Below are 26,151 nucleotides of genomic sequence, written 5' to 3' on the forward strand. Positions count from 1 at the left end.
CCACGGCTGCAGAAGAGACAAGTGGATCTCCAGACTTTCTCCCAAAGGCCAGAGCCTTAGTCAGCCCCATCGAGAGCAGCCAGGCTAATATGGGTCTGCTCTCTGTCTGAAGTTGCGAAAGGAAGATGCTGTTCCCGACCACTAAACGATTGGCCTCCCTCTTCTCCACAGGCTGAGGGTCAGAATGGACCCAAAGTAACTCTTCATCTGAACAAGGGTATGATGCTGGCTTTTCCTGGGACATCCAGAGCATTACTCCAGCCTTTCAGAAGGAGGAGAGCAATCCTTAGTTAACAAGCAGACGGTTCTTGGGCTTCCCTAGTGGCTCAGTGGTAAACAATCCTCCTGCCTATGCAGGAGACAAATGGGATTTGATCCTTGATCCGGGAAGAGCCCACGTGCCACAGAGCAACTAAGTGCGTGTGCCACAACTCACTGAGCTGTGCTCTAGAGCCCGGAACCACAACTACTGAGCCCCTGTGCTTCAACTACTGAAGTCCAAGTGCCCCAGAGCCCACGCTCTGCAACAAGAGAAATGATGGCAATGGGAAGCCCACATGCTGCAACTAGAGAGTAGACCCTGCCTGCCACAACTGGAAGAAAGCCAGGACAGCCAAAAAGAAATAAAAAATAAAATAATTATTTAAATAAAGCAGACAGTTCCTTAAGAGTTTTTATGAGGTCTGCTCATAATGAATCTTTGGGGTTCTGTGGAGACTGTCCAAGACCCTAAGCAGAGACTATATGACCCTAACCTGGGAGGTCTATGGCAGATCCTGTGGGATGCAGGAACCCAGCGCTTAAGGGATTCTTGGAAAGTCTGGAAACCCCTCTTTGAAGTGCCTTGTGGGGGGCCCTGAGGACCTGACAGGCTAAGGTCACTGGCTCACTTGCTTAACCCCTGCCCCTCACCTGTGACAGTCACCAACATGGAGGCCACCAGTGGGCGGTTGTTGTCTAGTTTGCGGCTGAGCCGGAGCTCCCCGCTGGTCTGGTTGACCACCAGCAGCTGCAGCTCATTGCCCCGCTCAAAGGAGTAGAAGAGGTGGTCAGAGACATCTGGATCATAAGCTGGGATGCGCCCAATGATGCCTGAGGGGAAGGTGTCCGAGCGGTTGGATACATAGTTGTTGAAGAGGATCTGGAAGTTGTTGAGCACAGGGCTGTTGTCATTCTGGTCAACCAAGCGGACGTGTACAGTGGCCCGACTGACTAGAGGGGCTGATGTGGCCTGCACAACAATTATGTATTCCTGGCGAGCTTCATAGTCCAGGTCAATGAGTGCCGTCAACTCTCCCGAGAAGATGTCCATTTGGAACAGCTCGGGGATGTTCCCCTCCACGATCTGGTACATTATATGAGCATTGGGGCCTTCATCCGGATCCACCGCAGTGATCTGGGCCACCACCGAGCCTACAATGCTGTTCTCCTTCACTCGCACCTCAAACTCCTCAGCTGGGAAGACCGGTGCATTGTCATTGACGTCCTGCACTGTCACCTGGATGCTAACTGGAGTCCGGAGTGGGGGCACACCTCGGTCCACTGCGTAGGCAGTCAGTTCATACACCGGCACCGCCTCCCGATCCAGCCGCCTCACAGTGCGGACAATGCCAGAGGTGGGTTCGATGGTAAAATCTCCATCCCCATCTTCCCCGTTCTGGAAAGTGTACTGGACCCGGCCATTGGCATGAGCATCCCGGTCAGTCGCTGAGATCTGCAGGACGCTGGTGAAAGGCGGGGCATCCTCGGAGACCAGCCCTGTGTAGTGGGAGGCCACAAACTGTGGAGCGTTATCATTCACATCATTGACCATCACCTCCACATAAGTAGTGTCTGCCTTCTGTGGGATGCCGTTGTCCCGAGCTGTAATAGCCAGTGTGTAAGTCACCTGGTCTTCATAGTCCAGGGGGGCCTGCAGGGTAATGGCCCCTGAGTCCGCGTCAATGCGGAACTGGGGCAGGTTGTCTTCCAGGAGATAAGTGATGCGAGCGTTCTCACCCACATCATCGTCAGAGGCACTGATGACCACCACGGTGCTACCCACTGGCCGATCCTCATTCACACTCACTGAGTAGTGGGCGCTTTGAAACACAGGCCGGTGAGTGTTGGCATCTGTGATGTTGATGTGCACATAGCAGTGATCGTGAAGGGCGCGGTCAGATGCAGTTAGCACCAGCTTGAAGTAGCGCTCCTGCTTGTAGTCCAGGGGCAGGGCCAGCGTCACCAGACCTACACCCCCCTGGGTGCTGATAGCAAAGCGATTCCGAGTGTTGCCTCCTGTGATCTGGTAGCTGATGGCACTGTTGGCATCACGGTCTACAGCAGTCACACTGACCACACTGGTGCCCACGGTCGCATCCTCATTCAGTCGGAGGTGGTACTCCTTCATGGTGAACTCAGGCCGATTGTCGTTAACATCCAGCACAGTCACTGTAACGCTGGCTGAGGCTGAGAGTGGGGGCGAGCCATGGTCTCGGGCCTCCACACCAAAAAAGTAATGTTCCACAGACTCACGGTCCAATGGACCGCTCACAGAGACCCAGCCAGTGGCACTGTTTATCACAAAGGGTGTATCGGGTGCCACACCAGTTAGGGAATACTCCAGTCTGGAATTCTCTCCATGGTCTGCATCCACTGCCTGAATGTGGATGACCGAGTGGCCCAGGGGTGCATTTTCCAGGACAGAGACCTGGAAGGGTGTGCTGACAAAGATAGGAGTATGGTCATTGATGTCCACCACCTGGATGCTGGCCAGGCCAGTGTTGTTGGACAGCGGGGGGCGGCCTGCATCCTGAGCCCGGATGCGCAAGGCATACTCTCGCTCTGCTTCAAAGTCCAGAGGGGCCACCACCTGGATCTCGCCGGTAAGGCTGTCAATGGCAAAGTGGCCGCGGCTGTTGCCACTGATGATGTTGTAGTGCACTAGTCCGTTGGCATCCTTATCCCGGTCCGTGGCTGTGACGCGTAGCACCACCGTATGGGGGCGCACATCCTCGCGCACCTGTGCCACGTAGCGTTTCTCGCTAAACTGGGGCGCGTTGTCATTCTCGTCCAGCACGGTTATGTGCACACGCACAGTGGCGGAGCGCGGCCCGGGCTCTTGGCCCTGGTCGCTGGCCTCCACCACCAGCTCGTAACTTTCCATGTGCTCGCGGTCCACGCGACCGCTGGTGCTGATGAGGCCCGAGCGCGGATCAATTTCAAAGGCATCAGCGGCGGCGGCGCGCGCAGCTGGCGGCCCCACAAAGCGGTAGCGCAGGTTGGCGTTGGGGGGAGCGTCACCATCTGTGGCACGCAGCTGCAGGATGGGGTAGCCCTCTTCCACGTTCTCGCGAAGCGTCTCCCGGTATTGCGCCTGCTCAAATACCGGCGCGTGGTCATTGCGGTCGGCCACTGTAACGGCCACCATGGTGGTGGCAGAGAGGCGCGGTGAGCCATGATCCTGCGCCGTCACGCGCAGGTAGTGGCGATCCATGCTCTCGCGGTCCAGAGCAGCCTCTGTGCGGATAAGGCCGCTCTGCGGATCGATGCTGAACAGCTCCAGAGAGCGGCTGTTCATGAGCGCAGCCAGCGAGTAGACTAGGCGCCCAGCCTCTCCGGTGTCCGGGTCCTGCGCCACTACGCGTAGCACCGCGGTACCCGCCGCCTCATTCTCCGGCACTAGTGCCTGGTAGTTGTACTGCGGAAACTGTGGGTGGCGGTTCGCGGCGCGACGGGGGCGGGCCCGGCCCTCTAGGGGTACTCTCCAGGCTCCAGGCCGGGCCGGGGCCCCAGGGGGGCGCGGCCCGGGGCGCTGCGGGAGGAAGCGGCGGCGGAAGAGACCTCGGGAGCGCATGCGCTCGGGCGTCGGCTCGGGAGCTGTCCGAGACTCGCGCGGTGCTGAACCAGACGCGGGAGCTGTCCTCGCTGTGCGAGGTGCTGAATCCAGTCCGGGGCCAGATCCCACGGCCCCGGGAGGGCGGTCCGACCGGGGACCTGTCCTCCTCGTTCGGGATGTCGCTGTTCTCTCGCTTTGACCCCTGCGCCCTGGTCCCCACAGTTCTCCGCAGCAGCGCGTGGTTCCCACTTTTGGGGAGGAGCCTCTCCCAGTATTCCTCTGAGAGGACACCGACTGAGCACCACGGGGCCGAATCAGAAGGTCCGCAGGGAAGGGAGGGTTGTTCTCCGGGCCTGGGACCCCTGGGGACAAACCCTCTGGTGACAGACTATCTCTTCGCAAAGGCCCTGTCAGCCTGCAAGAGGAGACCTCTGGGCGCCAGCATAACAGAGACCCTGGTCCTTGTCCGGTCTCCCGCCCGCGGCTGCCAAATGTCTTGACTCCATATTCCGCTCCCAGCCCCGGCTGCTCCGGGGGCCCTCGACCGCTTTGGGCGCTTTGCCTTCCCCCTCGGAGCCCCACGAAGACAGGTTCCCTGACTCCCAGGCCAGGCTCTCCATCCTCTCGGACCCCGGGCGGCTCGGGACAAAGAGCTAAGGCTCCGTTGCCGATCCGCGCCCCTGGTCCCGTAGCAGCAGCTACCCCCGGATCCCAGCCGTGGCCCCCACCGTTCCCCAGCTCCTCCCGGCTAAGAGGGAACAAAGAGAGGAGGGAAAGGAGCAGGAGTAGCGGGGTCGTCGGCCCCCTGAGACCCCACCACGGCTGCCGCCTCGCCATCACCCCCCACTTCCCCACACTGCCTCCACTGTCCTCCACCCGGGTCCAGGCCTTGGGCCCGCCTCGCTGCTCGGACCCCCACCCGGACCCCTGCCGCCACCCCAGTCCCCTGCCTCTAGGCCTGTCGCTCCACGCCGCCGCCACCCTCTGGGCACCATCTACTTCGCGGCCAGAGGCCCTTTGGCGAGCGGCCCCGGCTTTTGCCGCCCCCACCACAGCATCCCTGACGCTGCTGCCGCCTCCCGCCGCTCCAACATGGCTCCCGGCCGCTGCGATGGTTCATTCCATCCCCGCCCCAGAGCTCCAAATCCTATGGTACAGGCCATCGCGCATGGCAGCTGCCGACTTAGAAGTCATGACCGCCATCTTTATTGAGGGCAGAACGCAAGTGCTGCCCACGGTGCTGAACCGGGCAGGGAGATTCACCTCCCTTGGTCCCACCCTCCTCTTCGTGGCCACCGCCCTCACCCGCTTCCCTCCCTCTAGGGCGCTGTCTCAGCTCTGTCTTCGGCCTTCTGCTTGCCGATCTCTTATGCCCCGCCTTCCTGACCACTAGTTCCGAACCCTGTCCCGGATTTTGGTCTGAAATTTTGGTGCCTACGATGTGCAGAGTTTTCTCTCAACTCTTGGGTGGAGATACCATCATGAGGTCGGAAGTGAGTTGGGTGCCAGCTGCCCGAACAGCCTTCGATCAGCGAGTTTTAACTCATGAAACATGTCGCGAGCATCTGCTGGTTTGGAGCGCCCCAACAGAGCAGGAACCAGAGGTGACCCGCCCGAATCCGGAACAGAGGCTAAACTTCCCTGGTTTTTCGGCCGGGTGCTCTTCCCCTGGAAATTACACCCCTCTCTTAGGTAGCGAGTCTCCAGTGCTCTGGAATGCCACATGCAACCCTGCGTTGCCACAGGACTGAAGCTCGGATTCCTCAGATCCCCTCCCTAGCCCGCTACGACTGCGTCCCTTAACCCCTTGAGGGAACTAATGGAAAAGCTCAGTTTTGCCCGCGCTGTTCTACTCTCAGCTCAAGTAAGACTCAAGTAAGATCCAATGGGCAGACGCCGGGGAATAAACGTCACCGAAGACGAGCGGGGGCGTGGGGCGTGAACACTGAGCGTTCCAATCAGAAAGTCACTGTTTCTATTGGGACAATGGGTGGCTCCGCCCCCACTGCAGACTCATTGTCCGGGGGAGGAGGCTCCGCTGGTTCCAGAATAGCCGGGAGAGACAATCCAGGAGACGTTCTACGGCCCAGCCTGCAAAGCAGCACCGACAGTGGGCTGCAACGCCACGGTCAGATGGCGTCAGCGTCCCTGGATCCAGGAGGGGTTTAGGGCTAACGCCGCGAACGCTCCAAGGGGCGCGGCTCCTGCTTGGAACCAGCGGAGAACTCCGGCTTCGGCCTCTGGCCCGCCCCAAACGGTACCTATGACATCACCACCAACCAATCAAATGGCGCATTCTTAGGCCTCCTCATTGACTTTTTCGCTTCCTGGAGGCGGAATTCCTCGTTCCAGCACCTCATGTGACTACGGAGAGCCGGTGGGTGGGCTCCAGTGGTGCCCTCTGGTGTCTCAGAATCTGAGGACTTCCTAAGGTCAGAGCCAAGAAAGTACGGTCTGGGTTACTATGGGCGTTGGAGAGGCGCTGAAGGCAGACCTTGGTTGGATGGGAGCTCGGTGCAGGGGCTGGAGGAGGGAAGCCAAAGACATGGTTTCCATCGTACCTTCGCCCTCAGGGTTCACGATCTAACGAGTGGAGGGCGGAAAGCTTTACGCGAACGAAGGCGGTAGATAGGTGGGACGCTAGGGAGAGGGATGCTGGATCCCAGAGGAGGTGCCTGAGCCAGTGTAACCATCTGCTTGAGTAGATCTTTGAATAACCAAAAAATGGAGGAGCCACCCTAGGTCTTGGAGGCTGTGTGGGCAAATGTTCTGAGGTTTAAAGGGATCGTGGCCGTGTTATGCCCTGCTCCCTGTCCTAGGGCTAGACCCTTGGTGACTGCAGAGGACGCTCTGTGTCCTCCCTGAAGCTCTGCCTCCACTGCTGTCCTCTCTCTTTGGCTGCTTTTCCATGGAAGCCTGTCCCTCTCCCTCTGCCCTCACCTCTATGCCCCCTGGTGACAGCTTCTCATGTTCCCTGTAAAGGCAAAGCAAGTAGAGTTCCTCTCTCCACTGCCCCCTAGGACATTTCAGACCCTCTCCTCATGCCTCTTCCTCTATCCAGTATTTGCCCTTGTCACCCGTTGCGGGGGGATTCTTTTATCATGAAGTCACCCGGGAAGTCCTTACCTTAACCATTAGCTAGTCTGATAACAGTTCTCCTACCCTGGCTCTTCTTAGACAAACTCACTGGGCTAAAATCTAACCCCAGTTAGACTATTTGTGAATTCCTTACCTCTGGAGCAGCAGAGCATTACTAGAGAAAAACAACATTTTGAATTCTTGACCTTAAGCCTTAATATTATATTGGAGGGCTTCAACAGTGCAGTAAGGTAAAAAAAGAAAAAAAAATAGTAGAAAGGTATAAGGATTAGGAAGGGGGTAAAAAAAGTATTCACAGGCAACAGGAATGTGTATGCAAAAATGCCAAAAGAACTTACAGATAAGTTACTGCTGCTGCTGCTGCTAAGTCGCTTCAGTCATGTCCGACTCTGTGCGACCCCACAGATGGCAGCCCACCAGGCTCCGCCGTCCCTGGGATTCTCCAGGCAAGAACACTGGAGTGGGTTGCCATTTCCTTCTCCATGCATGAAAGTGAAAAGTGAAAGTGAAGTCACTGAGTCGTATCCAACTCTCAGTGACCCCATGGATTGCAGCACACCAGGCTCCTCCATCCATGGGATTTTCCAGGCAAGAGTACTGGAGTGGGGTGCCATTGCCTTTTCCTAGATAAGTTACTAGAGTTTAGCAAAGTCACTGGATGCAAAGTCAATATATAAAAATCAGTTATAATTTCTATATATCAACAAGTGAAAACTTTTTTTCATGCAATTTACAGTAGCATCATGCAACATAAAATGCCAGGAATAAATATAATGCCAGTCATAATGTGCAATGACTCTTCACACATACAATAAAACATTGAAACTGAACATTATCATAATCATTTCATGATGTATGTAAAGTCAAATCATTATGTTGTATACCTTAAACTATATAGTCAAATTATATCTCAATAAACACTGAAAGAAAAAAAAGAAACATAAAGACATAAATGGAGTGCCAGTGAAGTCGCTCAGTTGTGTCTGACTCTTTGCGACCCGGACACGACTGAGCACAAAACTATGCGTGCAAAACTATGTTAAAAGATTGGAAGATTTAATCCAGGCATACCTCAGAGATGCTGTGGGTTTGGTTACAGACCACCGCAATAAAGCAAATATCAGAGTAAAGTGAATTATACAAATGTTTTGGTTTCCCAGGGAATAAAAAATTTGTGTTTAGACTACAGTCTGTTAAGTGTGCAACAGTACTATGTCTAAAAAAAATGTACATACCTTAATTAAAAATACTTTATTGCTAGGAATTTCCTGTTGGTCCAGTGGTTAAGACTCCACCTTTCACTGCAGGAGGCACAAGTTTGATCCCTACTCAGGGAACTAAGATCCTTCATGACAAATGGCTGAAAAAGAAAAAAAAAAACAATACCTTATTGCTAAAAAATGCTAACCATCATCTGAGCCTTCAGTGAATCATAATCTTTTTTTTTTTTTTTTTTGCATCCTTGTGGGGGCCTAAACATCATCTTTTTAAAAGTAACATCAAGGAATTCCCTGGCAGTCCAGTGGTTAGGACCCTGCACTTCCACTGCAGAGGGCCAAGTTTGATCCCTGGTTGGGGATCTGAGATCCCACATGCTTCCTGGTACTGCTGCTGCTAAGTCGCTTCAGTCGTGTCCGAATCTGTGTGACCCCATAGACAGCAGGCTTCCTGGTACAGCCAAAAATAAATAACATTAGAGATCACTGAGCACAGATCAGCATAACAGATATAGTAATGATGATAAAGTTTGAAATATTATGAGAATTACCAACATGTGACACGGAGACATGAAGTAAGAAAATGCTGTTGGAAGACTGGTGACGATAGACTTTCTATCATCTGTTAGCTATTGAAGGTTGGCCACAAAACCTTCAAAACCTTTCAGTTTGTTGTAAAAGATGTAGTATCAGTGAAGTGCAATATGCAGGTGCTAATTCTTCCCAAATGATATATGGATTCAGTGCAACTCAGTAAAGACTGTGTAGTGAACGTGTGTGTGTAGACCGTCAAACTGGATTCTAAAATGTATGAGGGCCAAGAACACCCAAGACAGTCCAAAAGAAACCCAAGAAGGAGAACAACTTCCTCTACTAGAGATCAGAAAGGCTACAGCGACAAAACCAAGACTGTATGGTGCTGGTACTGGAATAGACAGACAGACAGAACAAAATCCAGAGAGGGGCCTACAGGTGCACGAAGACTTGAATATTTACACAAGTGGCTCTGAAGAGCCAACATAAGCAAAGGATGGGCTTTCCAGTAAATGATGCCACATCAACTGGACATCCAAGTAGACAAAAATGAGGCCCCCTACTTCATACTACCCACATAATCAATTCTAGATAGATCTGACATCTGAATGAGAAAGAATACATCTTTTAGAAGAGAACATAAAAGCTCATGACTTTTAAGCAAATGTTTTTTAAGAGGACACAAAATGGACTAACCACAAAGGAAAATACTGAAAATTGGATTACAATGAAGAACTTCTTTCATCCAAAGACATTAAGATAAGATAGGTTAAGATAAGGTAAAGACATTAAGATAAGATAGGGAGGATAAAGTTAAGATATACAATCCAAGGACTCATATCCTGAATACATACTATAAACCAATAAAAGATCCACATCCCAGTCAATGAATGGGCAAGAGATGTGAAGAGGTGCTTCACAAGAGAAGATTCAAATAGCCAGTAAACTGATGAAAAAATGCTCAACCTCTTTAGTCATCAGGGAAATTTAAATGTGAAAGTAAGTATTACTGTACTCCACCAGAATGCCTAAAATAAAAATGACTGACAATACCAGGTTTAGGGAAAGAGACAGAGGAGCTGGCCCTCAGACACCAGTGGAGGAGCATACAGTGGTACAAACTACTCAGGAAAGCTATTTGGCATTTTCACTGCAATTCCACTTTTGAGAATATACCGCCCCCGCCAATATAATGCATATGAGCAACCAAAAGACGAGTACAACAGTGTCCTGACAGCATGATTTGTAATAGACAAAAACTGGAAACAACTGAAAGATTGTCGACGTGGACAAATAAATGAGAGTGCACCGTGGGTGAACTGTGAAATCTGATGGTGAGTGAAGAAGCCAGTGCTCATATGACTCCATTTATGTGAAGTTGGAAAACAGGCAAAACTCCTGAGGAATTACCTCTAGGGAGGAGGTCTGGGGAGAAGGGACGAGTTGATGATTAAGTGGGCTTTTGGAGCTGGTGACACTGGGTGGTGACGAGATTAGCATCTTGTTGTCATTCATATTTGTATACTGCAGTTTTCACCGTATGTTCTTCTTCCATTAAGGAAAGGTTGTCCTCACGGACTTGGAGCCTGAGTCTGTATCTTTTGGGGGCTGAGCAGGCAGGTGGTCTTCACCTGACCCCCTTACCGTGGAGTTGCCTTAGGCACGTGTAGCCTGTTGTCCTCAGTTGCATCACACGGACGTGTGCCACACCTGTAGGGACCCACTTCTAGCCTAGAGATTGGCCCAAACCCCCAGCCCGCAGGGCCCCTCAAAATTGTGATTTTCCTCAGCCCCACCCAAACACCCCTCTTTCCTTGAGTGGCTTGGTTCTCTGTCTCTGCCCTTCCCCCTGCCTAACCACATCCACGTCTACCATCAAGCAGGCAGAGCTGTTCTCCCAGATAGTTCCTTCCCTGAGGAATTCTCTGGCTGTTTTCCCTGGTGGTTGTAATTTTGTGCGGTGAGACCACCATCAAGGTGTTTGCTCAGGGGTCCTAGTCCTGGCCCCCGTTTGCTGCCTGGAGCCGGCATTTCTTTAATTTGTCAGCTGGGGCCCAAGTACCCCTGATGAATGCGAGCAAGGACCCCTTGGACAGTCATGCAGAAGTGGGCAGGGCCTCTGACCCTCCCGCCGCAGGGCTGAGCTTTGTTCCTCACGGGGGCCAGCACAGGAACAGATGGCACAGCCCAGCCCTGCTCTTCCCACGAGGTCAGTGTGTGCAGCCTGGCAGTGAACAGAGCAAGGCATGGAGGCCACCGAATGTCCCCGTCCCAGCTTCCTGAGGGCCTGAGCTCATCCCTGAATGACATGCTCTCAGGAGAACCGCAGGGCTCCACCTTCAGCTCTCCAATGAGAAAGGACTTGTACCTGGAAGTCAGCGGTGTTGATTCTGGCTGTGAAAGGGAGGCAGAAGCCTCCAGGATGAAGTGACCGTGCTGTACCACATGAAGCTTTCCTGCCGGCCACTGTGTCAGCTCCTCCTTGGGTCCAGGTGAACCTGTGCACTTAACCTTCTAGAAGAGTCAACAGTTCAGGAAGGACATCTCATTGTCTTCCTGTGCTTTGCACCCACAGACCTGTTTTCCTGGTACCCCACCCCAAGGGGTCTTCTTTGCTGCATTTCGCTCTGCTGGGAGAGTAAAAGCTCCCTGCCGTCAGCATCCCATTAAGAAAGGAAAAGTCATGGCCAGAAGTCACGGTATCTGATTTTCAAAGCATGGAATCCTATGAGAATCATCTTGAGTAACAAAATGAAAGGGACTGTTGAAAACCACTGCTGTCTGGTGTCTGCCTATGGGTTCTGACTCTCCTTCCTGACTTATAGCGACAAGCCCTTGTTAACTCAGCAGCCCACAAGGAAAGTTTTTGCCCAATACTGGCCTCTGATTCCCCTCAGACAGCAGTGTGCATCTAACCCCATATTCGTTGAGATACTCTTTTGGTCCTACCGTAATTACCAAATCCCTGCTAAGGCTGCAAGGTGGGGGGATCTTGCTGGATCCAGTGGAAGACAAATGAGGAATGGAAATAGCTGGGCAGGGCGAGGAGTTCAGGGAGGCCGGGGCTGGGGGGTGGGGGGAGATGCTTCATTTGAGAATAGTTGTAAAGGATTATAGGGGTTTTAATGGGGGAGAGAGACACGGCATTCAAGGCAGAGAGAGATGTAAGTGAAGTCTGCAGGGGCAGCCACCTGCAGATGGTCCACTGGGCTCCCGGTGGCTGTGGCTGTGGCCCAGGAGAAGTGGGAACCCAGGGAAGACGTGGGACTCAAGGGACCTCGATGGAGGGGCCTGTCAGGGACCACCTGACAGATGGTCCTCAGGTCCTGACAGACCACCTGGGGGCTGCAGAGGGCAGGGCAAGCTACTGATGAGGTCCTGAGGTTCCCCCACCCCTGCCCACCTCTCCCACCACCCCTCAGGATCATATAGGGAGGCCTCTTTCCAGATGCCTTGTGATTTATTTCCAAAGGTGAGTTGCAGCACATAGGAAAATACACATGGCTTCTCAGTCTACATTTTTCCAGAGAAAATAGGTTCTGTCATTGGCTTTAGAGCCATCACCCCCACCCCACCCGTTCTGTGAGGCTCCAGGAGGGATGGCCTGTCTCTAAGATTCTGCTCTCAAAGCAGCAGCTTGGCCAAGACCTCTGGGGGTCGGAGTGAAGGGCAGCAACTGCCCCCATGGGGCAGGGGTTGGGGATGGGCAGAGCACATGAGCGGCACTCACTGCAAAGCTAAGGCAAAGAACAGAGCTGGCGGAGGATGCCCCCTCACCCCAGGGACACGGCGTGCCGAAGCCCGGGACACAGACCAGGCGGGCGTGGGGGCTGAGGGCTCGGGCCCAGCCTGGAGCAGCAGCAGGACTGTGTGTGTGTAAGGGCGGGGGTGGGGGCATGCTGAAGAGGCAGCCTACCAGGAGATGGAGGGGCTTCAGTTCACACGCTCCCCGTGCCCCAGCAGAGCTCCTGGCCTGTGGTCCCCAATTCTGTGCTTGGCCCCTGGTGTTAGCTCTCTGTCAGGTGGGGGTCCCCGCTCAGGTCCCTTCTACCATCACCTCCCCTCATACTATCTGTGCAAAACATTCTTAGGGCCAAGCCTCTGAGTCCCCTGCACCCTGCCAAGGGCTGCAGGGAAGGGAGGAGAGGAAGGTGCTAGCTGGGGGCCTCGCCCAGCACCGGGAACTCCTTGCACATCTCCTGGACGATCATGCGGTCCATCTGGCACTGGGGCGAGGCTTCCTCCTCCGTCAGGATGCGTCGCAGTGTGGCCTGCAGGTCGGGGAGCCGGTGGCGGTGCTGCAGGTAGGGCGTGGAGCGGACCACGGCATGCATCAGGGAGAGGTACTCCATGCGCAGCTGTGGGGAGAGCAGGCAAGCTCAGGGATCCCAGGGAGGTGCTGTGTGCCACTGCCACCAGACAGGGACAGACAGGCCACCACGCCTTCTGGCAGCCACAAGGATATGACCGCCTGACACCACTGAAGATCAGGGTTGCACCCCAGCACCCAGCATGTAACCCAGCACCGAGCTGGCCTTCGACAGTCACTGCGTGAGTAAATAAGTGAGTCCTTGCAGTCCACACGCAGTCCCAGAACGTGGCTGGCCCAGGAAGTCCTGGCTCAGAGAGGTGGCAGGAGGAAGCAGTGAGCCCCTACCTGTGTCTAATGCTGGGTCCTCGTGGGGCCGCTATCTGTCTGTTGGAGGCCCTTCTGCTTCTTTCCTCTCACCCTGGGAGATCTCATTCACACCCACAGCTTCAAACAGGGACCCACACTTAGACTTCTTTCCTAGACTCTCCAGGGAGCTGCAGATGAGAATTTTCAGCTGCCCAATGGTCATGCCCCACTTATCTCAGAGAGAACTCAAACTCCTATGTCTACCATCAAACTCACAATCGTCCCCATCTGCCCAAAGCTGAAGGCTTTTCCTGTGTTATCTTAATAAAGAGCACTGCTGTCTGTTCAAATGCCCGAGTCAAAACTACAGGTGTTCTCTCTGAGTCCTTTCTCCCCACATCCTGAACCCAACCCATCCCTGAGACCTGGTGTCTTACCTTCTACCTGCCCTGAATGCATCTCCAACCTCCCTCCCAACCCACCTTCCCAGCACCTCTGGCTCTAGTGGCTCTAACAGCCCCTCCAGTGTGACACTCTAGCTGCTCCTTATCCTCACTAGACCCTGATCTGCTGACCTGGCCCCAGTACTTCTTCTCCATCTGCCTGTCTCCGCCTCTGCTTAGAGGAGTCAATACCCAAACCTTTCCTAGGCAGTATCACCCTGCTAACTCCCAAACTTGGTCAGGCCAAAAAGCACCTGCCCATCAAATTTTAGTATCAACAGCTAAGCAGCAGACCATTATGGAGCTGTGCACAAGCCTGAACACCATTCCCCGCCACAAACCACACTGCCCAGGGCCGCTGCCACTTTTCTCCACCAGGCCCACCGCTCCTTAAAGGGCCACTGCCCACCTTCTCTGCGTTTGCCAAATCTAAAGTCCCTGACCAGCTGGCCTTGTGCTTCATGGAGAAAACAAGCACAATTTCAGCAACTTCTGGTCTTCCCTTGGCACCCTCTCCTCAACGACTGTCCTGCTACTGAATGGACTGCCCGGCTCCTGCCAGGCGCCATGCCTCTACGTGGGCCTGAACTCTCACCAGCCGCCTGACCTACTTTTGATTCCCACAGTGGCTGACCCTCCCAACACCTCAGCCTCTTCTCCATAGTTGGCTTGCTGGATGAGTCCCTCTGGCTTAGACACCCACCAGCATCTCCCACCTTGAAAAGACTTTCTCTTGGAGTTGGTGGTCTAGTGGCTGGGAATCTGCCTGCCAATGCTGAAGACATGGGTTTGATCCTTGGTCCAGGAAGATTCCACATGCCTCAGAGCAACTAAGCCCGTGCACCACAACCATGGAGCCTGTGCTCTAGAGCCCGGGAACTGCAACTACTGAGCCACCATGCCCAGAGTCCATGCTCTGCAACAAGAGAAGCCACTGCAATGAGAAGCCTGCACAGCACAGCTAGAGAAAGCCTGTGCAGCAACCAAAACCTAACATAGCCCAAAATAAAATATATAAATAAACTTATGAAAAAAAAAGACTTTCCCTTGATCCCATGTCTCCCTCCAGTGATCCCCCAACTTTTCTGCTCCCCTTTACATAAACAGAACAGAAGCAAAAGAGATTAAAAAGAGGTGGCAAGAATACACAGAACTATACAAAAAAAGAACTTAATGACCTGGATAGCCATGATGGTGTGGTCACTCACCTAGAGCCAGACATCCTAGAGTGTGAAGTCAAGAGAGACTTAGGAAGCATTACTATGAACAAAGCTGGTGGAGGTGATGGAATTCCAACTGAGCTATTTAAAATCCTAAAAGGTGATGCAAGGTGCTACACTCAATGTGTCAGCAAATTTGGAAAACTAAGCAGTGGCTACAGGACTGGAAAAGATCAGTTTTCATTCCAATCCCAAAGAATGTTCAAACTACCACACAATTGCACTCATTTCACATGCCAGCAAGGTAATGCTCAAAATCCTTCAAGCTAGGATTCAGCAGTACATGAACTGAGAACTTCCAGATGTACAAACTGGGTTTAGAAAAGGGAGGAATGAGAGATCAAATTGCCAGCATCCGAGGGATCATAGAGAAAGCAAGGGAATTCCAGAAAAACATCTACTTCTGCTTCTCTGACTATGTTAAAGTCTTAGACTGTGTGGATCACACAAACTGTGGAAAATTCTTAAAGAGATGGGAATACCAGACCACCTGACCTGTCTCTTGAGAAACCTATAAGTGAGTCAAGAAGCAACAGCTAGAACCAGACATGGAACAACAGACTAATTTCAAATTGGGAAAGGAATATAACAAGGCTGTATATTGTCACCGTGTTTATTTAACTTCTATGCAGGGTACATCATACAAAATGCCAGGCTGGATGAATCACAAGCTGGAATCAAGACTGCCAGGAGAAATATCAACAACCTCAGATATGCAGATGATATCACTCTAATGGCAGAAAGTGAAGAGGAACTAAAGAGACTTTTGATGAGGGTGAAAGAGGAGAGTCAAAAAGCTGAGTTAAAACTCAACGGTCAAAAAACTAGGATCATGGCATCTGGTCTCATCACTTCAAGGCAAATACAAGGGGAAAAAGTGGAAATAGTGATAGTTTTATTTTCTTGAGCTCCAAAGTCACTGAGGAAGTCATGAAATTAAAAGACTCTTGCTTTTTGGAAGCAAAGCTGTGACAAACCTAGACGGTGTGTTAAAAAGCAGAGATATCACTTTGCCAACAAAGGTCCAAAGAGTCAAAGCTCTGGTTTTTCCATAAAGAAAACCATAAAGGAGGCTGAGTGCTGAAGCACTGATGCTTTTGAACTGTGGTGCTGGAGAAGACTCTTTAGAGTCCCTTGGACAGCAATGAGATCAAACCAGTCAATCCTAAAGGAAATCAACCCTGAATATTCATTGGAAGGACTAATGATGAAGCAGAAGCTCTAATACTTTGGCCACCTGATGTAAAGAGCTGACTCACTGGAAAAGACCTTGATACTGGAAAAGATTGAAGGCAGGAGGAGAAGTGGGTGACAGGATGAGATGGCTGGATGGCATCACCGACTCAATGGACATGAGTCTGAGCAAGCTCTGAGAGATAGTGAAAGACAGGGATGCCTGATGTGCTACAGTCCATGGGGTTGCAAAAAGTTGGACAGGACTAACATGTTCAAGTTCACATAAAAACACATGAGGGTTGTTGCCATTCAGTGCTCCCACCTTCCCTCTCTTTCCACTCCCCTCCAACGTCAAATCTTCTCTTCAGCTTCCCACTTGGACTCTCCTCCACTCCACTGACACTGCTGGTCAGTCATACCTGACCTCCACGTGGCAAATTTTATGTCTTCTTCTCAGGCCTCATCTCACTCAGGCTCCTACCTGTGGCAACGGCTCATCCCCTCCTCTTTCACACACAAGTCTTTGGGCTCCTGCTCTCCTGGTTTTTCCTCCTGCCTACCTCCTGTGTGCCCCAACTGAAGCCTAAGCTTCCCTCTGACCCATGCATCCCACACCCGAGGTGACTGCGCTGTCACAGGCTTCCCAGCACATGTATGCACAGCACACTCCCAAGTGTCTCTTTCCTGTCCCACTCACACCCCAGTGCCTCGCTGACGTCCTCTGTACCTGGATGTCCAGCAGATACCTTCTCAATCTCGACGCATCAAAACACAACTCTATTCAAAAGGTCTTCCCCACCAGAGGGATCAACACTTCCTCCACTGGGCTGGTCCAGACCAACTGAGCAGCGAGTCCTGCCAGCCCACCTCCAACACACCGAGGCCTGACCTCCTCTCCTACTCCACATGTGCCACCTGGAGGGTGGCGGCCGCTTCCGCACCGGCGTGCCGCTTCCGCACCGGCGTCCCGCTTCCGCTGTGATCTCACAGCCTCCATTTCATTCAGCATGGTAATCAGATCACTTCCCCTACAAGGTGACCACCTCCTGCCGCAGCCCCCAAGGCTTCGTGTAAACTCCACTTGTTCTTCTCACCTCCCGCCACTCCTCCTGTCTTCAGACAGTGCATCACCTGACCACCACACGGTGGGCTCCCTTGGGTCTTGGCTGAGCGGCCTCCCTACTTACCGGCTCCAGCAGCGCCCCTCACCCTAGTCTCAGGTGCCCCTCCCCCGGGGTGTGGCAGCTTCCACCCCGCTGCGGCCACATCCAGGCACCTTGTCTCCGGGCGACAGGTCCGCGATGTGTCGCACGGTGATGTCGATGAGTGCCATCATGTCTGTGTGGTAGAAGATAGCAGCCGTGGCGGGGCTGGCGAACACGTCCTGCAGGAACTTGAGGATGGAGTGCGGCGGCTGCGGCTCGTGCTTGAAGATGCGCACGGGGTCATCTAGAAGGTGGGGAAGAGGGCTCAGGGGGGTCCTCTGGGGAGGGCCAACAGGTGTCACAGGGGCAGGGTGGGGAGGAGTCACAGGACATCCAAGTGGGCCCGTGCAGATTCCTGGGCTCTCACCCCCTCTGTTCAGAAGCAACAGCAGCTTCTCGGAGAAGATCTTGACATTGGCGTGTTTGCTCAGGGCGGCCATGATGACGTTCTGGTCCGGGGCTGAGGAAGGACACAGGTGTGCATGAGGGCACTGGCGCTGAGCCTGGCGGGTCCTCCTCCACCCTTGCAGCGCGAGGCAGCCACCTCAGGCAGGCCCCGCCCTCACCTGGCAGGTGCAGGTTGAGAGCCAGAAGTAGATTCACGCAGAGATCCGGCAGCTGCTCCGTGGTGTCCAAGGGCAGCCCATCCTCAACAATGCTCAGCAGGAACTGGGCAAAGGGTGTGCCCAGGTGCTCTAGGAGAGGAGCACACCAAGGTCTGCAGCCTAGACCCACCGCCCACCCCGCCCAGCCTCCCTGGGTTCCCCTGAGCCCTGGGGACGCTCTATGAGACCCTGGACAGTGGGTCCCCAGCCCTCAGGCCGTGGGCTCCCTGCAGTCAGCTGGGCCGCGACCTGCCTTCTTACCATAGTGTGCGTAGGGCACTGCCTCGCCCATGGAGAAGACCATGGCCAGGATGAGGGCAGAGTAGCAGAGCTTCTGGTGGTCTGCAGGGGCGCAGAGCAGATGGTCAGAGACCCTGAATGTGGCGGGAACCCCCCCAGGGGGCAGGGAGCTGGCCCTCGCTCGCTCACCCTGCGTGTCTGTCTGCATGTCCCGCGCCAGCTCCACGGGCAGCACAGATGACACGAGCGTGGAGATGATGGCCGCATCCAGGCTGCACATGGCGCCGAAGCACTTGAGGAGCAGCAGCCGCAGCGACACCCGGTGTTCCTGGCAGGGGACCCCGTATGCGCTCAGTACCCGGATGCCCCACCACTGCCCAGGTCCCTCCGTGTCCCCCTGCCTCCCCTCACTCCCACAAACAAACCATTTGGTAGTAGGCCACCAAGGCCAAGACAGACTCGAACTCGTTCCGCTTGCACATTTTCTTGCAAACTTCAGGGTCTGCGTCCGTCTGCAGCGGGGAGGAGATGTGAGGGAGTCGCTCAGTGTGCCTGACCACCCATGAGCATGCCGAGGACCAGTGGGGGAGACTCCCGAGCACGAGGGAGGGGTGGGGACACCTGGGGGCCCACAGCCCACACCAGAATGTGCAGCAGCTCCTCCAGGTAGCAGCGGATGACGCCCTCGTCCTCATACAGGGCCCAGCTGCGCTGCTGGGCGTCGTCCTTCCGCCGGGCCAGGTCTGCAAAGATCACCTCCAGCCGCTGCTGGTCATGGCAGACCTGCCCTGAGGGCAGGGCGGTGCTCAGGTCCTGTGGGCAGAGGGTGAGGCGGGGCTCAGCACACCTGCCCAGCAACATCTCCAGGAGGCCCGCGAGGCCTGGGGCTCAACCCAGACCCTGAGGTCCAGGTGTGAGCTCCTGGCCTGTGTCAGACGAGGGGCCTGGGGCCTCACCTACAAGGGCTGCCTGGAGCCAGCGTCCTCCCAGGACCGGTGAGCGGACCAGCCCCCGCTTCTCTTCCCTCCTCCCCGCTGCTCCCCATCAACTTCCCACGGCCCATCCAACATCGAGGCCCCCAGGGGCACCAGCCCCGTTCTGCACACCCTCTCCAAGGAATTCCACTGCCTCCAAGTCTTCCCCCCATCCGCCCCCCGACCTCCCCCAATAAACCAGCAGCTTATGGGATCTTATTTTCCTGACCAGGGATTGAAACCTTGGCAGTGAGAGCATGGACTCATAACCACTGGACTGACTTCAAGGAATTCCCGCGCCCCCAAGTCTAATAACCTCCCGAGACAGGATTCTGCACGAGACACGTCTACGGGGAATTTTCCAACAACCTGCCTCCTGTCCCTGGATAAACATCCTCTGTGAGGAAGGCCACGGACTTCTCACAGCCTGCATGTGACTTGAGAGTCTACCCTCTGATTCTACACAAAGTGGGACAGGCCTGTCAACCCGCCTCCCGTGTTCCTCTTGGCCCTGATGGCCACTGCTCCCACACAGGCAAGCCTGTGGCCTCACCACTGCCCACACCCCAAACCAGAGCTGCAGCTCCCAAGGAAGGAGGCACTTCCGGCCCATCTGGCCCCCAATCCTGCTCCCTGATCAGTGGGCCCCCTTGGCAAAGGATGCCACTCTTTCCACGATGCCCACCCCCCCATCTGAGTCAGCACTCAGGCCTCCATCATAGCTCTCGAAACACCCAGTGCTCTCCACTGCCAAGGCCAGGGTGGCACTGCGCTCTTTCACGCCCTCCGTCCATTCCTTCCCTGCAGCCCGAGAGAACCCCTGGCCACCCACAGTTGTCTCCTCTGTCCCCTGCCCTAGTCTCACTTCCAACCACACCTCTTGCTCCCTCCCTCCCTCCCTTGCGGCGTTCCAGCCATGCTGGCCTCGTTCCAATCTCCTGTGAGCTGAGCACAAGGTGCTGCCTTATGGCCCTCATCCAGGCTGAGCCTCTGCCTGCAATATTCTTCCTCCCTTTCTCCTTCACGGACTGTCCCCAAAAGTCCCCAACACCCAGCACAAGGAAGCCGAGAGCTCAAGCTCAACAAATACCTGTCAGGTAAAGGCTGGATACGTGTGCGGGCGGGGAAGGGGCAGGGGTGGCGGGGCGGCCCCTGGCCCTGGCCCTGTCCCACCCTCACCTTGCCCTCCACCAGCGAGAGGAGGACCTGCTCCATGACAGGCGAGCTGGCCGGAACAGAGGCCTGGATGTGGCCCACCACGACGCCAATGGCCACGCGGCAGAGCTCGTGGCTCAGGCCGGTGTTCCTCCGCACGAGCTCCATCAGCTCTGCCCCGATGGTCCTGGGCACGGCGGGCTCAGCTGCCGCCTTCTCCTCTGTGGCCCCCAGGTTCAGTGCCCTCAGGGCCTCCAGCTCATCGGGGACCGGGGCTGGGGCTGTCTCCACTACTGCCACTGCTGCTGCCTCCTCTGTAGGGGGCTCCGGGTTTGGCACCTCGCAGGGAGGGGGCTGAGCTTGGGACACAGCGGTAAGCATGCCTCGGCGGGGCACAGGCGGGGGCGTGGGTGAGCAGCTGGGGCCCGGCTCGGATGAGCTGGAGCCGGTGTACAGCGTGTCAAGGGAGGTGCTGCTGACGGAGCCGCCGCTGGACACAGAACTGCCCCCGGAGGGCGTGGTGTTGCGGCCGCCTGTGAGCAGAGAGGCGATGCTGTGCTGGGGCAGCCCCCTGGGGACCCCTATCCCCCCAAGCCCAGAGCCCCCAGCCGTCCAACCCCTGCCCTGTCTTCACCCCCAAGCCTGGAGCCCCCAGTGTTCTGACATAGCCACAGCAACCGTTCTAAGCACAGGGTGCCCCCAACTCCCCATTCCCGCCTTCTCACCACTTCCCGAGACCATCAGTGCGTCGCGGTCTCGGCGCTTCACGGGTGGGGGTGGCGTGGTGGGCGCTGCTCGGCGAGGCTGTGGCGGGATCTGGGAGGACACAAGTGGGATCTGAGGGCACAGACAGCCATCTGGGGTGCGGCCTGAGCTCAGCAGGGGCAGGACCAAGGCTCCAGGTGGCATCGCTGACTGGGGTGGACACTGGGAGCCTCCGGACAAAGACTTAAGCCCCTCGCCACCTCCCTTGCTCAGGCAGCTCTCACCATGTACCTGGTAGAGGCCTCCATCCGCCCCGAGATACTCAGAACTGGGCAGGCTGTGCTGCCGTTCGAACCCAGCTCGACACATGCCATTGGGCTGCCTGGTGGCGGCGGCGTCCAGATGGTGGTCACTGGTGGACGGGGTCATAGCTGCAGGGCTGGGGGCGGAGGGGCCTCTGCGGGACAGGGTCTCTTTCCGGTGGTGGATCAGCTTCCTGAGGCAGGGGCAGGGAGGTAACAGGGGAGTCACCTTACAGCTCCCCACGTCTGCCCGTGCCCCCTGAGGGACGCTGCCCACCCACGCCCAGGCCCCCCCCCCCCCCCCCCCCCCCATGCCCCACCCACCTCTGCACTGCCAACCCTGCCCTCTAGAGTCTGGGAAGGCCCCATCCCCCAGGGCCCACTGGGAGGCCCCCCAACACACTCACTGGAGGACCCCGCGCTGCTCCAGGCTGTATTTGCCACCGTCCCGCACGGCCGCATTGTGCACAGCCTCAATGGCCCGGTCAATGGCTTGGAGGACATCCTGCTCCAGGCCCTGTGAGGGGGGCAGGAGTGGGCACGGAGGCCAGAGCCAGCCCTGGAGGGAGCCTGGCACAGGCAGAGGGCCACAGCTGCTCTCAAAGCCTGGAATACTAGAGACCAACACAGCAAGATGAACTAGATATCAATCGGGGTTCTCAAACTGCGTCACTTGGGAAGCTGGGCCACAGGGAGGGGCCCAGGCTGCTGCTTTATATATCGGGCCCCCGCTCGCAATTTTACCTGTGGTGAGGCTCTCGGCTAAGTCATCTCTGAAAGTCTGGGCTCTGAAGCAAAAACACAGCCCACGGACCCCCAGTTTGAGGCTAGGAGTGCACACTTACTCTATCGCCAGGCTTGGCTCAGATCCCAGGCTGAGATGCCAAGCAGGGAGCCTCTAGGGTCTGGAGCTCTGAACAAATCCCTCTGGATCCTTCTGACCCATCACAAAACCAAGGCCACACTCCAGGAGAGTCCTGTCTTCAGAGAGCCTTCTGCAGGCCCTGGTAGCTGAGGACAGGCCAAAGGGATCTCCTCTTTGCACCCGTGTTGCCAGCCCTCATCACCTCTAGCTGTGAGAAAGGAATCCTCCAGAGCTGTGCTGGGAAACAGCAGTTCTGGGTTTGTGGCAGAAGACAGACATAAGCGTGGAACCTGGCCCCTGCTCCAGATTTTGTGTCGCCATCCACAGCAACTCAGGGGTCCCCTTGACCCAGCCTGGCTGGCATGGGGTGGGACGAGTAGGGGGCTGGCAACTGTGGGACCAGTCACTCCCACCCCTCCCTTGCCCTTGGCACCCATGGTCCATCAGGCACAGGGGCCTCAGAACTAAGGTGAGATCACACCAGAGTGGGTTGGAGAGCCTTCTCGGACGGGGACAGACAGATGGACTCAGAGGTCAGCAGAGCCCCAAAGATAACAGGGGGCGTGTCAGAGTGCAGGAGATAGCAGACAGAAAAGGGGACAGAGCAAGAACGGCAGACGATGCACAGAAAGCAAGAAAGATGGTGGCGGTGGGGGAGAGAGAGAGAGAGGAAAAGAGAAGCAGAGGGAGACAACGCAGAAAGAAACTGAGATTCGGAGGCAGAGAAGGGGAGAGAGTTGGAGGATGTGGACACACACAAGGGGAGAGTCAGAATGACACAGAGACAGCCAGGGAGACCGAGACGGAGGGAGATATGCAGCAAGAAACCAAGAGACAGAGAAGGTGGTACCCTCTCTGCTCTCCCCAAGCACCCAGCCCCAACAGCCAAGGCAGGCGAGGGGCCTCACAGGCCCTGGGGGAAAGTGGGGGGAGGCCTCCAACAAGCCCCCAGCCCCAGAGAGACTGGCTCTGACATGCTCACTTCCAGACCCAGCAGCCTTGGTGTCCGAGGCTTCCACTCTCACCCAGACACTCCTGGATGCCATGAGGCCAAGGGTCCAGGGCCCCGGGCCCATCCCCTCGGGTAAAAGCCACAGATGACATCTCCAAATTTATCCTGTTATTTCTGTCCTGAACTGGGCCGGCTTGGGATGCTTCCTACAGCCAGAGACTAGGATGGGGCGGGGGTGTCTGGCACAGGGCAGGCCTGGAGGCTCTGGGCCCTCCTTCCCCCTGAGATCAGAATAGACCAGCTGGAGACAATGCAGCCCAACCCCCACACCAGGACTATTCTGGGGGAAACAGGAACTGCGGCTGTACCTCCAGTGGAAGGAAACAGGGGGGCCACGGCCACACCAGGGGAAGCCGTGGGGAAGTCCCACTTCCTTGCTAAGGGAGCAGCTCCCACCCCAGGCTGGGGACAAGGAAGGCTCAGGCTCCCTCACTTTCCAAGAAAGGAAGTCTGAGAAGTCAGGGCCTGAGGCTTGTAGTGCCAGGGAGTGTCAGCAGGAGATGGGAACCCAGGCTCAAAGTAGATTGACGAGGGTGTTTTGGGAAGAGCTTAGGGGCTAAGTACAGGACAATAAAAGATATTGAGGTCTCAGGCCTTGGGGGGTCACTTAGGGGATGGGGCTGTCCATGGCTCCCTGGTCCAAGTGCAGGGGGTGGGATGGGAGGGTGAAGAAGTAGAAGATGGCTGGGGAAACAGAAAGTGCCCAGGGTTGCCAGGGGTCTCAGGGGTGGAAGCTGCGAAGAAGAGGCAAGAGTGTTGGGATCCTGGTGATCCAGGCGAGGGGCCAATTAAGTCAGGGGTCTCCGTGACCTGGGGAACTGCTCAGAATCTAGTGTACTGGAATCTCGGAGCTGACTCTTGAATTGTATTCGGCTGGGGATTCAGATGTTGGGTCTGGGGTCTCGGTCCCAGAGTTAGGCTTTAGGTAGGTCTGGAGTCCTCAAGAGTTGGCTGTCAAGGGCCTGGTCCTCTGTGGGGGGAGCGGGCTCTCAGGGTCCCAGTCCCCGCGGGGTCTCTCGGTTCAAAGTCCTCATCTGCTGGAGGTCCCGACCGGCGGGTGATGGAGCTCAGTCTAGGGGCGGCGGAGGCCGGGCCGGGGAGGGGCACACTCACCTGCAGGCGGCGCAGGTAGGCGGGCGGCACGTAGCCGGTCTCACCGCTGCGCGCCCGCGCCGCCAACCACCAGTGCGCGCTGCTGCGCTCCAGCACCAGGAAGGTCTCGCCCGCGGCGAACGCCAGCGCGTTGGGCTCCGCCGAGCGGAACGCGTACAGCGCGCGGTACATGAGGCCGAGTCGCGCCGGGGCAGGGGAGACGGCGGGGGGCTGAGAAACCAGGACGCCAGGCCGGCAGCTCCTCGCCGCGCTCTCCCTGCCCCGTGACACACGGCGCGTGCGCACGCGCGCCCGCTCGCCCGCAGTCCCGCCCCGGCAGTGTCGGCTCCTGCGCGGGAGCGCGGCGCCCCCTGGCGGCCCCAAGGGGCGCGGCTCTCGAGAGTCCACCGCCCTTTCCGAGGGCTTGGTCGTCTCCAAACTCCAGACTCCCTGACCCGGCACCCCGCCTAGAGCCCCCAGCCCCAGCTATTCCTGCCCGGCCCTCCACTCCTTTTACCGACTCAAGCCCTAGTACTGCGGCCCACCCTACTTCACGAAGGAGAGCTTCGCCCGCAGCCCAAAGGCAGAGCCTGTGTCCTGTGCTGATAAACCTCTTGCATCTATGCCACCCCAGGGAAGTGGATCCTGACCTACTAAATTAAGGACAGCGACCTCGGGTCTCTGTGTCTCTAGGCGTGCTGAGCTCACTTCTTTAAGCTCCAGCGGTGGGCAACGGGGAGCAAGAGTGGAGAGGGGGCTGCAGAAACAAAAACCAGGTCAGGCCATTTCGCTGTCCATAGTCCTCCCATCCTCAGTCCCCATCACTTCTCTTCTGCCACTAACTACTCTCTTCCTCTCTAACATGGGTCCTTGCACATCCATTCTTCTGCCTGGGACGCTACTCCCCTCCTCACAGCGTAAGGTCAGGCTCCCACCCTTATCAGTCACTTTCATATCACTCTCTTCTGTGGTCTTTGGGGACTTACAAATCCCAGTTATCTTATTTCTGATGCTTCCTTCTGAGAGCAGATAGAAGGGGCTGGTGGATGGGGATTGGGGTACCATGTGGCGTTAAGAGCCTGTTTCCTGTTAAGAGCCTGTTAAGAACCACGTTCCAGTCAGCCCTGACCTGGTGAGGTCATTGTAGTCCTATGAAGCAGCAGGGAAAACCAAGGGGACCTGGGTTTTGGCAAACGCAGAGTCCTGGGGACCTCCCATCTCCGTCCAGAGGCTGGTCCAGCCACATTCTTCTCTGGAAGCCTGGACCCAGGGAGCAGGTAGGCACAACCTGGCCAGTGTATGCAGGTGGGTGATTTTGGATATAGTGGATATAGGCACAGCGGACCTGGGAGAGAAGGTGCTGAGAGGTTCAGGAAAGAGGTGGGGCTGTTAGACCTGGACATCCAGATCCTTTCTTGGCACTAGTTCCGTGTCCTTCTCCCTCATGCCTGTGTCAGCAGTTCAAGATCTCGTGCCACACTTCTCCCTGAAACCCTCTGAGAACAGAGCAGAAACAGCTCTCTTGGGGGCTATCTGGCTGGAACCACATGAAGGATGGCACTGGCATGGCTGCAGTGGGCTCCAGGGCTGGGTAGGAGTGCTGGCAGATGGTGTGGCCAAGAGGACCACTCGACCCAGAAGACCCCCTCCATCCAGCCCCCCACCTCCTGGGACCTCCTGGAACCTTGACCGCAGAGCCAACGGCCGCCGACAGATGAAAGACTGGTGGCCACCTAAGGTCCCAGGATTGGCTCCAGGATGCCTGACATCACAATGTCTGGCCAATTAGCTGCTGCCAGTGGCACAGGAGCTGGACCCAAGGTTAGGCACACCTGCTGTCCAACTCTGACTGAAGCTATGTTGAGGGCAGGG

At 56.0% G+C, this 26,151-nt stretch overlaps 2 protein-coding genes across 2 annotated transcripts in view; both read right to left on the reverse strand.

Annotated features, from left to right (window-relative positions):
• The window catches only part of CELSR3 (cadherin EGF LAG seven-pass G-type receptor 3), a 34,763-nt gene extending 22,648 nt beyond the window's left edge, over positions 1 to 12,115 (reverse strand). Inside the window, exon 1 of the mRNA XM_040247022.1 lies at positions 913 to 12,115. Coding sequence (XP_040102956.1) covers positions 913 to 4,654 — 3,742 coding nt within the window. The 5' untranslated portion in view covers positions 4,655 to 12,115. The remainder of the gene's footprint in view (positions 1 to 912) is intronic.
• NCKIPSD (NCK interacting protein with SH3 domain) lies at positions 12,112 to 24,573 on the reverse strand. The gene is made up of 13 exons (XM_040246955.1): positions 24,301 to 24,573; positions 21,718 to 21,827; positions 21,300 to 21,504; positions 21,029 to 21,119; positions 20,328 to 20,836; positions 18,817 to 18,987; positions 18,600 to 18,686; positions 18,364 to 18,502; positions 18,196 to 18,276; positions 17,896 to 18,024; positions 17,697 to 17,789; positions 17,401 to 17,573; positions 12,112 to 13,025 (listed from the first exon to the last, which is right to left on the reverse strand). The coding sequence occupies exons 1-13, from the start codon at positions 24,469 to 24,471 to the stop codon at positions 12,822 to 12,824; spliced, it is 2,163 nt and encodes a 720-aa protein (XP_040102889.1). The 5' UTR covers positions 24,472 to 24,573; the 3' UTR covers positions 12,112 to 12,821.
• Positions 24,574 to 26,151: the final 1,578 nt, after the last annotated feature.

This window comes from Oryx dammah, unplaced genomic scaffold, assembly GCF_014754425.2.
Source record: "Oryx dammah isolate SB20612 unplaced genomic scaffold, SCBI_Odam_1.1 HiC_scaffold_9, whole genome shotgun sequence".
Taxonomy (NCBI): domain Eukaryota; kingdom Metazoa; phylum Chordata; class Mammalia; order Artiodactyla; family Bovidae; genus Oryx; species Oryx dammah.